A 14669-nucleotide genomic window follows, 5' to 3' on the forward strand; every position below is an offset into this window, starting at 1 on the left:
TATATATATATATATATATATATATATGGGCTGCGAATCTTTGGGTGTCCCACGATTCGATTCAATATCGATTCGATAATATATCGACTTTTTGGCGATGACCAAGAAGAACGTGGAGTTGGAATATAATTACAACACTTTATGTACATATTTATATACATATTTATATAACATTTACATATTTATATAATATGTAACTACAAGCTCCATTCACAGACAGAGTCCCATTGCTTTTATGAGCGGTCGAGCGAGTCAAAAGCTGGGAAGAAAAAATATATTATTATTATTATTTATTTATTTTTTTATTTTTTTTAATTTGTGGCAGCCGTAATTCTTTCATGGCGGGCCACCACAAATAAATGAATGTGTGGGAAACCCTGATGTATATATATGTACCTACTGTATATATGGACATATATGTGTGTGTATATATATATATATGTATATGTATATATATGTATATATATGTATACATACATATATATATATGTATGAATGTGTATATATGTGTTTATATATGTATGTATGTGTGTATATATATAATATATATATATATATATATATATATATATATATATATATATACACACATGTGTATATGTATGTGTATAAATGTGTATATGTGTATGTATATATGTGCTTACTGTATATATGGACATATATGTGTGTGTGTGTGTGTATATATATATGTATATGTGTGTATATATATAGATATATATATGTATGTGTATAAATGTGTGTATATATATATATATATTTATATATATATATATATACGTGTATGTATATATGTACCTACTGTATATATGTACATTTGTGTGTGTGTATATATATATATCTATATGTGTGTATATATATAGATATATATATGTATGTGTATAAATGTGTATATATATATATGTGTATGTATATATGTACCTACTGTATATATGTACATATGTGTGTGTATATGTATGTACATGTGTGTGTGTATATATATACAAAATGATATGTATATATACACATTTTTTTTGTCCCCCTCCCCTCCATGTTGACCCTTGTGGTGAGCCATTAGTGTCCCGCTCTGTGCACCTTGTGTCCCGTACATCTGTTCTTGTACTGTAAAAGTACTTAGCTGGTACTTAGAAGTGCGATGACAACATTCTGCCCTTACCTTTATTTCCTCTCCTTTTGTGACAGAAACGCCTTCCTTCCTGCGTCCTCTGCTGGACCGCACGGTGGCCAAGGGGGAGACGGCCGTGCTGCAGTGCATAGCCGGCGGCAGCCCGGCGCCCAGGTTGAACTGGACCAAGGACGACAGCCCCTTGATGGTGACCGAGCGACACTTCTTCGCCGCCGCCAACCAGCTCCTCATCATCGTGGACGCGGCGGAGGCGGACGCCGGCAAGTACACCTGCGAGATGTCCAACGCCTTGGGCACGGAGCGGGGGAACATCCGGCTGGCCGTCATACCCAACCCCAACTGCGATTCCGGGGCGCCAGGAGGCGTCGGGCTGGGGGTGGTTGGCGCGGCGGGCTCGGACGACGACGGCTGGACCACGGTGGGCATCGTCATCATAGCGGTGGTGTGCTGCGTGGTGGGCACCTCTCTGGTGTGGGTGGTCATCATCTACCACACCCGCAGGCGCAACGAGGACTGCAGCGTCACCAACACAGGTGAGTCAGCACTTCAGGAACCTAACTCTTTACCCTCAGGGCTGCACTGAAAAATGAAAAATGTTTTAAAAAAGTTATTTATTTATTTTCAAATATTATTTAACGTTTAAATCTTTAGATCAACTTCAGGTCTATCCGTCATAAAGCTGTTTTTTTTATGTTTTATGCCCTTTTTGTCAGAACCTTGTTTTTTTAATGGCAAAATCATAAAATGTGCAATCTTTTCACCCCAAAAATGTTGAAGAGGAATATTTGATGTGAAGTAATTGTTTCCCTAAATAGGTCAATAATTCATAAAATCTTTGATTTTAATTCATTATAATTTTTTTGAGAAATTGCATTTTTTTTTTTTTAAATGTACCACTAAAATTTGGGACTCATAAGAGTGTTAAAAATAAATCATTAATTATTGTCTTGATCAACTATACATCCATTCGTCAAATATAAGTTTTTTGTTTTTTTTAGGGTTTTTTTGTTTGTTTAATGCCCTTTTTGTTAAAGAAATCATATTTTTTGTGGCAAACATACAAAATGTGCAATCTTTTAACCCCAAAAAATGTTAAAGTGAAATATTTGATGTGACGTAATTGGAGCCTTATGTAGGTCAATAATTCATGAAATCATTGATTCGATATTAATTTTTAAATTATTATTTTTAGAGCAATTACATGAAAAAATGTATTACTAAAATTTGGGACTCAAAAGTGTTAAAAATAAGTTTATTTTTTATTTTTACTTTCAACGCTTAAGTCTCTAGATCAGGGGTCACCAACCTTTTTGAAACCAAGAGCTACTTCTTGGGTACTGATTAATGCGAAGGGCTACCAATTTGATACACACTTAAATAAATTGCTAGAAATAGCCAATTTGGTCAATTTACCTTTAATAATTGAATCTCTCTCTCTCTCTATATATATATATATATATATATATATATATATATATATATATATATATACATATAAAATGGGTATTTCTGTCCGTCATTCCGCCATACATTTTTTTTCCTTTTACGGAAGGTTTTTTGTACAGAATAAATGATGAAAAAACACTCAATTGAACAGTTTAAAAGAGGAGAAAACACGAAAAAAATTCAAATAACATTTTGAAACATAGTTTATCTTCAATTTCGACTCTTCAAAATTCAACCGAAAAAAAGAAGAGAAAAACTAGCTAATTCGAATCTTTTTGAAAAAATAAAAAAAATAATTTATGGAACATCATTAGTAATTTTTCCTGATTAAAATTCATTTTTTAATTTTGATGACATGTTTTAAATAGGTTAAAATCCAATCTGCACTTTGTTAGAATATAAAAACAAATTGGACCAAGCTATATTTCTAACAAAGAAAAATCATTATTTCTTCTAGATTTTCCAGAACAAAAATTTTAAAAGAAATTCAAAAGACTTTGAAATAAGATTTAAATTTGATTCTACAGATTTTCTAGATTTGCCAGAATAATTTTTTTGAATTTTAATCATAAGTTTGAAGAAATATTTCAAAAATATTCTTCGTTGAAAAAACAGAAACTAAAATGAAGAATCAAATTAAAATGTATTTATTATTCTTTACAATAAAAAAAATAAATTTACTTGAACATTGATTTAAATTGTCAGGAAAGAAGAGGAAGGAATTTAAAAGGTAAAAAAGGTATATGTGTTTAAAAATCCTAAAATCATTTTTAAGGTTGTATTTTTTCTCTAAAATTGTCTTTCTGAAAGTTATAAGAAGCAAAGTAAAAAAATTCATGAATTTATTTAAAGAAGTGAAGACCAAGTCTTTAAAATATTGTCTTGGATTTTAAATAAATAAATAAATGGGTTGTACTTGTATAGCGCTTTTCTACCTTCAAGGTACTCAAAGCGCTTTGACACTACTTCCACATTTACCCATTCACACACACATTCACACACTGATGGAGGGAGCTGCCATGCAAGGCGCTAACCAGCACCCATCAGGAGCAAGGGTGAAGTGTCTTGCTCAGGACACAACGGACGTGACGAGGTTGGTACTAGGTGGGATTTGAACCAGGGACCCTCGGGTTGCGCACGGCCACTCTCCCACTGTGCCACGCCGTCGAATTTTCTAATTCTATTTGAGTTTTGTCTCTCTTAGAATTAAAAATGTTGAGCAAAGCGAGACCAGCTTGCTAGTAAATAAATAACATTTTAGAAATAGAGGCAGCTCACTGTTACGTGCTGCTATTTGAGCTATTTTTAGAACAGGCCAGCGGGCGACTCATCTGGTCCTTACGGGCGACCTGGTGCCCGCGGGCACCGCGTTGGTGACCCCTGTTCTAGATCAACTACAGTTCTATTCGTCAATTATAAGTTTTTATTATTTTTTTGTTTGTTTATTTTATGCCATTTTTGTTAAAGAAATCATATTTTTGTGGCAAACACACAAAATGTGCAATCTTTTAACCCCAAAAAATGTTACAATGGAATATTTGATGTGAAGTAATTGGAGCCTTAAATAGGTCAATAATTCATAAAAGTGTTAAAAATAAGACTTTAAGGGAAGTTCAGATCAATTAGTCAATTATAAGTTTGTAGCTGAGATAGGCACTAGCGCCACCCCCCCCTCAACTACACATCTATTATGCGGTTATTAGTTGTTTATTCATTTGTTTTTGTCAAAGAAATCCTAGTTTTTTTTTTTATCCATCCATCCATTTTCTACCGCTTATTCCCTTTGGGGTCGCAGGGGGGCGCTGGTGCCTATCTCAGCTACAATCGGGAGGAAGGCAGTGTACACCCTGGACAAGTCGCCACCTCATGGCAGGGCCAACACAGATAGACAGACAACATTCACACTCACATTATGTCAAACAAAATTTAAAAAATGCACTTTTTTCTCCCCAAAAAAATGTCGAAGTGGATTATATAATGCAGGGGTGTCAAACTCAAATACAGAGTGGGCCAAAATTTAAAACTGAACAAAGCCGCGGGCTAAAATTAAACAAATTAGCCTTTTAATAGGGACCCAAACAAGTTTTGCATTGAATATTGAACAAGCAAGGCTTATATAACTTTCTAGTGACATACAAAATTGAGTTTCAAATAATAATAACAATAATTAAAAAATATCAATGGCATGTCAAATAAAATTTAAATAAAAATTGAATGCCTCTTTTCTATTTTCAGCCTTCTGAGGTAAATATCAAAATATATTGTAGCGTCCCGAAAGAGTTAGTGCTGCAAGGGGTTCTGGGTATTTGTTCTCTTATGTTACAGTGCAGATGTTCTCCCGAAATGTGTTTGTCATTCTTGTTTGGTGTGAGTTCACAGTGTGGCGCATATTTGTAACAGTGTTAAAGTTGTTTATACAGCCACCCTCAGTGTGACCTGTATGGCTGTTGACCAAGTATGCCTTGCATTCACTTATGTGTGTGTAATAGCCGCATATATTACGCCCTCAATATTGTTGTCCGGGTGAAAATCGGGAGAATGCTTGCTTGCCCCGGGAGATTTTCAGGAGGGGCACTGAACTCGGGGAGGATTGGCAAGTGTGAGAAATTGCGGTGTTACAGCCAGGGGTGCCGAAAAGGGGGGGTAAAGGAGACGGATTCTAGGGGCCCATGATGGAGGGGGGCCCAGAGAGGCCCCTAATGATGATGAAATTATGTTGGGGGCCCTGTAAAGATTATTTTCATGGGGCCCAAAATCCGATAACGGCGGGGCAGCTGTAATGTTAATTTGATATTGCCTCAAGGGCCAAATTAAATTACACAGCGGGCCAAATTAGGCCCGAGGGCCAGAGTTTGAGACCCATGATATAATGTCAATAATTAGATCCTCGACCAGGTGGATGATTGCTAACATTGATTTTCTTCATGATTATTTTGTGAGCGATGCCAGTTTTAAAGAAAAAAAACAGCCAGTATGGCAACTTTGTGTGGTTACAGTCAACGTTTTCCCCTGTTTGCTCTGTTGTTTCACTTTTTTTAAACCAGTATTGTTAGAGGTTAAAAAGCACAACTGAGAGTAACTCATTTTAGACTGAGGGCGGTATAGCTCGGTTGGTAGACTGGCCGTGCCAGCAACTTGATTGTTCCAGGTTCGATCCCCGCTTCCGCCATCCTAGTCACTGCCGTTGTGTCCTTGGGCAAGACACTTTACCCACCTGCTCCCAATGCCACCCGCACTGGTTTAAATGTAACTTGGATATTGAGTTTCACTATGTAAAGCGCTTTGAGTCACTAGAGAAAAAGTGCTATAAAAATATAATTCACTTCACTTGGGGCTTCCACAGACGAGACCAACCTGCCTGCAGACATCCCCAGCTACCTGTCCTCCCAGGGCACGCTGGCAGAGCGCCAAGATGGCTACGTGCCCACCGAGGGCGGCCAGTACGCCAGCGCCTTCTACCTGCCGCCCAAAGACTTGAACGGTGCGGACACTTCTTTTGCCGGCATGGCCCACCTCAACCCTGACCTGGATTTACTTCGCAGGTTTCTGCCAGCTGGATACAGGAAGTGAAGGCGAGATGGAGGTGTGTCTGGACCCCCTGCTGTGCCATTACCAGGGTCCAATCAGCACGCTGCTTCGCCGAGACCTCTACCCCACCGAGGACGTCTACGCAGGTCTTTATTCTCGACTACACGTCAGTTCTACAGTCCTGCTCAAAAGTCTACGTACACTTGTAGAGAACATCATGTCATGTCTTTACAATCATTTCTACAAGTCTTATTTTTTTGAGATTGGAGCACATACTTGTTGCTCACAAAAAAAAACATTCATGAAGTTTGCTTCTTTTATGAATTTATTTTGGCTCTACTGAAAATGTGAAGGTCAAAAGTATACGTACAGCAATGTTAATATTTGCAAGTTTCACTGCAATAAGGCGCTTTTGGTAGCCGTCCACAAGCTTCTGCTTACATTTTTTTGACCACAAAATAGCTGCAGTTCAGCTAAATGTGTTGCTTTTCCGACATGGACTTGTTTCTTCAGCATTGTCCACACCTTCAAGTCAGGACTTTGGGGAGACCATTCTAAAACCTTCATTTTAGCCTGATTTTGCCATTCCTTTACCACTTTTGACCTGTGTTTGGGGTCATTGTCCAAGTGTGTCCAAGACCTAACCTCCGAACTGATGATTTTAGCTTGTCCTGAAGAATTTGGAGGTCATCTTCCTTTTCCATTGTCATGTTTTAAAGCAGCAGTTCCATTGGCAGCAAAACAGGCCCAGAGCATAATACTACCACCATCATGCTTGACGGTAGGTGTGGTGTTCTTGGGATTAAAGGCCTCACCTTTTCTCCTCCAAACATATTGCTGGGTATTGTGGCCAAACAGCTTACTTTTTGTTTCCTCTGACATCACATGGACGAAGATCAGACCTTAATGTAAGCAGTCATTCAGTCTCGTCTTTGACGGATTAAACTTGTTTCTTCAGCATTGTCCACACATTCAAGTGAGGACTTTGGGGAGGCCATTCCAAAACCTTCATTCTAGTCTGATTTAGCCATTCCTTTACCACTTTTGACGAGTGTTTGGGGTCATTGTCCAAGTGGGCCCAAGACCCAACCTCCAGGCTGATGATTTTAGCTTGTCCTGAAGAGTTTGGAGCTAATCCTCCTTTTTCATTGTCCCGTTTACTCTCTGTAAAGCAGCAGTTCCATTGGTAGCAAAACAGGCCCAGAGCATAATACTACCACTACCATCCTTGACGGTACACATGGTGTTCCTGGGATTAAAGGCCTCACCTTTTCTCCTCCAAACATATTGCTGGGTATTGTAGCCAAACAGCTCCATTTTTGTTTCCTTTACATCACATGGACAAAGATAAGACCTTCTGGAGGAAGGTTTCGTGGTCACATGAAACAAAAATTGAGCTGTTTGTTTAGCTATCCCTCCATACTTTGTAGAGGCGGTATAGTACCAAATATGAGTCATTGCTATCGCATATACCATACAACCCTACAACCAATGTAAGAATCCTATATCGGGGTACAGTTTTCAGCCATATTACCAAGCCCTATGTTTGGCTGCTTGAATTGTTGACCACTCCCTTTTGACAAAATTGGTGCAGTTCAGCTCAATTTGTTGATTTTCCGACATGGACTTGTTTCTTCAGCATTGTCCACACCTTTAAGTCAGGACTTTGGGAAGGCCATTCTAAAACCTTCATTCTAGCCAGATTTAGCCATTCCTTTACCACTTTTGAGGTGTGTTTGGGGTCATTGTCCTGTTGGAACACCCAACTGCGCCCAAGACCCAATCTCCGGGTCTAATCCTCCTTTTTCATTGTCCCATTTACTCTCTGTAAAGCACCAGTTCCATTGGCAGCAAAACTGGCTCAGAGCATAATACTACCACCACCATGCTTGGCGGTAGGCCTGGTGTTCCTGGGATTTCTCCTCCAAACATATTACTGGGTATTGTGGCCAAACAGCTCCATTTTTGTTTCATCTGACATCACATGGTCAAAGATAAGACCTTCTTGAGGAAAGTTCTGTGGTCAGATTAAACAAAAAGTGAGCTGTTTGGCCACAATACCCAGCAATGTTTGGAGGAAAAATCCCAGGAACACCACACCTACCGTCAAGTATAGTGGTGGTAGTATCATGCTGAATTGAATGATCCTGAATTCCCTTGTTGATATTTTGAGTTGTCTTCTTCTCATCCTCAGCAGAGTGATTTTGGTTATTCAGTTTTGCAGCCGAAGTGGTGACTTTTCAGTTTTTTTTCTGACAGTTCTTCCTTTTCCCCAATTTTTTGAGTGACATCTTTTGTTAACCTTTTTTTTTTTTTTTTAGATAAGATACAGTTTAGAAGTTTTATAGCCTTTGTTACTCCCTCCATTTGGAGCGTGTTTTTTTTTGTTTATGATAAATTTCATAGATTATATCCTGTGCCAGGATTAGTTCGTTATTGATTTTTGTGTTTTCGGTTGATCCTTTTTGCAGAACCTTTTTTCGCCAGGTTATAGCCTATGTTGATTCACCCTGACTTTGGAGGTGAAAAGAAACTTTCAAAATAAAAGCCTGCCATATTGTTCCCTGCTCTGCATCTGAGTCCCATCTTTGAGCAAGCCTGACAGTTTTAGAATAGCCTTCCCAAAGTCCTGATTTAAGGGGTGGACAATGCTGAAGAAACAAGTCCATGTCAGAAAAGCAACACATTTAGCTGAACTGCAGCAATTTTGTGGTCAAAAAAATGTAAGCAGAAGCTTGTGGACGGCTACCAAAAGTGCCTTATTGCAGTGAAACTTGCCAAGGGACATGTAATCAAATATTAACATTGCTGTACGTATACTTTTGATTGCTCACATTTTCAGTAGAGCCATAATAAATTCATAAAAGAAGAACACTTCGTGAATGTTTTTTGTGAGCAACAAGTATGTGCTCCAATCACTACATCACAAAAAAATAAGAGTTGATTTAAAACTCCAGACTGCCATGACATCATGTTCTTTACAAGTGTACGTAAACTTTTGAGCAGGACTGTATAAGCTGACATATGTCACAGCCTGCCTTTGTGCATGTCCTCTTACTTCTTTAGCAATTCCTCATCCTCCAGTGATAATATGTGTAAAAAAACATGGTTTGTTTGCAAGGATCAGTGACTGAATAGGGGCTTTGCACAGTGAAGGGACGTTAGCCGTTCGCAAGAACACTACACGGTGCTGAGGACACGTTTGTTCGCTTGTCAAATCTGCCGACACCGCTTTATTTATATCGTATGTTGCGCAACACGACTCCGGAATATTCCACATTTTGCCTAATATTTTGTAATTTTCTTTATTTTGCCTGTCAAAAATAAAAGCTGAGTTAGGGGCCACATTAGACGTTGGACCCCCGTGTGACTTTTCCGTGTCCTCGCCATCATCAGGGTGTTCTGGCGACACAAGACCTGTTGGCAGCGACGGCGAGAGCCTGACCAGGTCCAGAAGACGGGACTACGCCCTGCCGGAGCCTCTGGACCTCTGCTCCTCCGCCATCTTGATGCAGCTTCCCAACGCCAGTCTCCCTCTTGGCCCCTCCCACCAGCAGCCTGACCGCCGCCCATCCATAGAGGAGGGGGAGGCGGCCAATTACGACGAGTGTCTCCCGCCATGCAACTCCTTCATGGGTAGGTCTCCTTGAACACAGTCCTTGCCACGTCACCATTACGTCTGACAAAGGCCACTCTTTTTGATTATAGGCCACTTCAATGATGTGGCGGGCCACGTAATGACATGTAAGGCCACAATCAATAATATGGTGGGCCACTAAAATTATGTGACTGGTCTCTTAAATGTGTGTCAGGCCACAATAAATTACGTGGCAAGCCCTTTTAAATTATGTTGTTGGCCACTATAAATGATGTGGCGGGACACGTAATGGCATGACAGATCACGTTAAATGATATGGCAGGTCATTAAAATGCCGTGAAGGCCGGGCCACATTAAATAACGTAGCGGGCCACTGAATGACATAGCAAGGTACACAAATAACCAGATGGGCCATTAAAATTACATGACAGGCCACATCAATTTATGTGTCAAGCCACTTTAATGATGTGGTGGGCCATTAAAATGACGGACAACATTAGATGATGTAGCCGTGCACTAAAATGATGTGGCGGGTCACATAATGATATGTCGGGCCACAATAAATAACATAAGCCATATTGAATTTTGTTGTTGGTCACTAAAGATGGCGAGGCGCACCACAAAGATGACATGACGGGCAGCCTTAAATAATTAATCAGGCCAATTAAATAATGTGGCGGGCTATGAAAAAGACATGGCGACCCACGTTTAATAATGATGTAGCAGGCAAAAGTAACTGACTTGGCAGACCAACATAAACAATGTGGTGGGCTACTTAATTACATGTAAGGCCACAATCAATAATATGGTGGGCCATTAAAATGACAGGCCACTAAAATGATGTGGCGGGTCACTTAAAAGTATGGCGGGCCACAATAAATTACGTGGCAAGCCCTTTTAAATTATGTTGTTGGCCAATATAAATGATGTGGCGGGACACTTAATGGCATGACAGGTCACGTTAAATGATACGACGGGTCATTAAAATGTCGTGAAGGCCGGGCCACATTAAATAATGTAGTAGGCCACTGAATGACAGAGCAAGGTACACAAATGATGTGGCAGGCCTTTAAAATGACGGACAAAATTAGATGATGTAGCGGTGCACTAAAATTATGTAGCGGGTCACTTAATGATATGTTGGGCCACCATAATTTACACGGTAAGCCATTTTGAATTTTGTTGTTGGTCACTAAATATGATGAGGCGCACCACAAAGATGACATGACGGGCCACATTAAATAATATAACAGGCCAATTAAAAAATGTGGCAGGCTATGAAAAAGACATGGCGACCCACGTTTTAAGATGATGTAGCAGGAAAAAGTAACTGATGTGGCAGGCCACAATAAACGACGTGGTGAGCCGTGTTAATGAAATGTAAGGCCACAATCAATAATATGGAAGCCATTAAAATGACAGGCCACTAAAATGATGTGGCGGGTCACTTAAAAGTATGGCCGGCCACGATAAATGATGTGGCAAGCCCTTTTAAATTATGTTGTTGGCTACTATAAATGATGTGGCGGGACACTTAATGGCATGACGGGTCATGTTAAATGATACGGCGGGTCATTAAAATGCCGTGAAGGCCCGGCCCCATTAAATAATGTAGTAGGCCACTGAATGACAGAGCAAAGTACACAAATGAAGTGACATGCCACTTAAATGAAGTGGTAGGCCACTTAAATTACGTGGTGGGCCACTTAAATTACGTGGTGGGCCATTAAAATGACGGACAAAATTAGCTGATGTAGCGGTGCACTAAAATTATGTAGCGGGTCACTTAATGATATGTTGGGCCACAATAATTTACACGGTAAGCCATTTTGAGTTTTGTTGTTGGTCACATACAAATGCTGTGGCGGGCTATGAAAGACATGGTGACCCACGTTTAATGATGACGTAGCAGGCAGAAGTAACTGACGTGGCAGGCCACGATAAACGACGTGGTGGGCCACAAACATGATGTGGTGTGCCATTAAAATTACCTGATGGGCCACTACAAATGATGTGGCGAGCCATTTTAAATCATGTTGGCTACTATACAGTAAATGATGAGGCGGGCCACTTAGTGATATGACGGGTCACATTAAATGATATGGCAGGCCATTAAAAATGCCATGATGGCTGGGTCACATTAAAATAATGTAGTGGGCCACTTAATGACATGGCCGGCCACAAAAATGACATGATGGGCCATCTTAAATAATACATCAGGCCAACTGAATAATGTAACGGGACACTTAATGATAAAAACGACATGGTGGGCCATTAAAACGACGTGATGGGCTACAATGAATACATCAGGCCACATAAATAATGTAGCGGGACACTTAATGACAAAAACGACGTGGTGGGCCACGTTAAATAATACATCAGGCCATTTAAATATGATGACGTGGGCCATCTGTGTTGGCCCTGCGATGAGGTGGCAACTTGTCCAGGGTGTACCCCGCCTTCCGCCCGATTGTAGCTGAGATAGGCGCCAGCGCCCCCCGCGACCCCAAAAGGGAATAAGCGGTAGAAAATGGATGGATGGATGGACGTGGGCCATTAAAACGACATGATGGGGCAAAATGGATAATACATCAGTCCACTTAAAAAAGTAGCGGGCCATTTAATGACAAAAACATGTGGTGGGCCATTAAACGACGCGATGGGCCACGATGAATAAAACATTAGGCTACTTAAAAAAGTAGCGGGACACTTAATAATAAAAACGACATGGTGGGCCATTAAAACGACGTGATGGGCTACAATGATTAATAATACATCAGGCCACGTAAATAATGTAGCGGGACACTTAATGACAAAACGACGTGGTGGGCCACATTAATTATACATCAGGCCAATTATAATAAATCAGGCCACTTTAAAAGAGTAGCGGGCCATTTAATGACCAAAACGATGTGGTGGGCCATTAAACGACGTGATGGGCCAAAATGAATAAAACATTAGGCCACTTAAAAAAAGTAGAGGGCCATTTAATGACAAAAACGATGTGGGCCATTAAAACGACGTGATGGGCCACGATGAATAATACATCAGGCCACGTAAAAAAGGAGCAGGCCATTTAATGACAAAAACGATGTTGTGGGCTATTAAAATGACTAGATGGGCCAATTTAAATGATGTGGTGGGCCATTAAAACGACATGATGGGCCACAATGAGTAATACATCAGGCCACTTAAAAAAAGTATCCGGCCATTTAATGACAAAAACGATGTGGTGGGCCATTAAAATGACGTGATGGGGCAAAATTGGTAATACATCAGGCCACTTAAAAAAAGTAGCGGGCCATTTAATGACAAAAACGATGTGGTGGGCCATTAAACGACGTGATGGGGCACTTTAAATGATGTGGTGGGCCATTAAAACGACGTGGTGGGGCCAAATGGAAAATACATCAGGCCACTTTAAAAAAAGTAGCGGGCCATTTAATGACAAAAACTATGTGGTGGGCCATGAAAATGACGTGATGGTCCACTTTAAATGATGTGGTGGGCCATTAAAACGACATGGTTGGGCAAAATGGAAAATACATCAGGCCACTTAAAAAAATAGCGGGCGAATTAATGAAAAAAATGATGTGGTGGGCCAATAAAACGACATGATGGGCCACAATGAATAATACATCAGGCCACTTAAAAAATGTAATGAGCCATTTAATGACAAAAACGATGTGGTGGTCCATTTTAATGACGTGATGGGCCACTTTAATAATGTTTCAGGCCACTTAAATAATGTAGTGGGCCATTTAATAACATGGCAAGGTACAAAAACAATGTGATGGGCCATTAAAATGACATGCTGTGCAACTTTAAAAAATGTATCAGGCCAATTAAAAAATGTAACGGGCCATTTAATTACAAAATCGACGTGATGGGCTACCTTAAATAATACATCAGTCCACTTAAATAATGTGGTGGGACACTTAATGACAAAAACAATGTGGTGGGCCATTAAAATGACATGATGGGCCACTTAAATGAAATGGCAGGCCACATTCATTGATTCGGTGGGCAATATTTAACGACAACAGAGCCAAAATAAATGATGTGGCGGGCCACTTCAAATGTGTCAGGCCAGGTTAAATAATGTGTCAGGCCAGATTTGTCCCCCGGGGCCTTGAGTTTGAGACTTTGACCTCCTGTCTTGTCCTGCACAGGCACATTCGGCAAGTCCCCCTGGAGGCCTCGGCAGGACCTGCACCCAGGCTCCGGTCCTCCCCCCCCACCGGCGCCAGCGAGCCACAGCGGACACGGCCCCTGCCAGAACCCGTACGAGGACTGGGAGTCCAAGGAAGACGCCTGCAAGGACTCTGAATCAGAGCACAGTGTTTACGAGCAGCCATTTGACTGCGGCACGGGACTCGGGGGCGGGAGCGGTTCTTAGCCAGCAAATCCTCCGCCAGAGAAATTCTACCTCACTTTTGTAAGAAAGGACGAATGTAAGAAGATGACCAGAAAGTCTTTTATATGCAAATATACTTCTTGTAGATACAGAGGACATTATTTTTCTTTAATACTCAAATGTTTGTGCTTTCATGAAGACACTTTTTGCACAACTAATAAAACTACAGCTATTTTCATTTTTACTTCGCATTTTCTTTTATACTCTTGTCAATAGATCATCATGTTGGTAGTAAATATTTTAATAGTGGCCTTCCTGTCAAAGTCATGCATTTTTTTTAATCAATGCATGAGCTAATAATAATAATAGGAGCCCATGTCCTCTGCTGTGGACATTTGTGGTCAGCTACACAAATATGTCCACTGCAGAGGACGTGGGCTTCTATTATTACTGGCGTCCTCTGCAGTGGACATATTTGTGGTCAGTTACTCAAATATTTGTGGTCAGTTACACAGATATGTCCACTGCAGAGGACGCCGATAATAACAGGAGCCCATGTCCTCTGCAGTGGATATATTTGTGTAACTGACCACAAACATGTCCACTGCAGAGGACAT

At 40.3% G+C, this 14669-nt stretch overlaps 1 protein-coding gene across 1 annotated transcript in view; it reads left to right on the forward strand.

Moving 5' to 3' along the window:
• The window catches only part of lrig3 (leucine-rich repeats and immunoglobulin-like domains 3), an 81881-nt gene extending 67585 nt beyond the window's left edge, over window positions 1-14296 (forward strand). Inside the window, exons 15-19 of the mRNA XM_061914043.1 lie at window positions 1180-1656; window positions 5913-6050; window positions 6112-6243; window positions 9494-9733; window positions 13868-14296. Coding sequence (XP_061770027.1) covers window positions 1180-1656; window positions 5913-6050; window positions 6112-6243; window positions 9494-9733; window positions 13868-14094 — 1214 coding nt within the window. The 3' untranslated portion in view covers window positions 14095-14296. The remainder of the gene's footprint in view (window positions 1-1179; window positions 1657-5912; window positions 6051-6111; window positions 6244-9493; window positions 9734-13867) is intronic.
• The last annotated feature ends 373 nt before the right edge of the window (window positions 14297-14669 follow it).

This window comes from Nerophis ophidion, linkage group LG10, assembly GCF_033978795.1.
Source record: "Nerophis ophidion isolate RoL-2023_Sa linkage group LG10, RoL_Noph_v1.0, whole genome shotgun sequence".
Taxonomy (NCBI): Eukaryota; Metazoa; Chordata; class Actinopteri; order Syngnathiformes; family Syngnathidae; genus Nerophis; species Nerophis ophidion.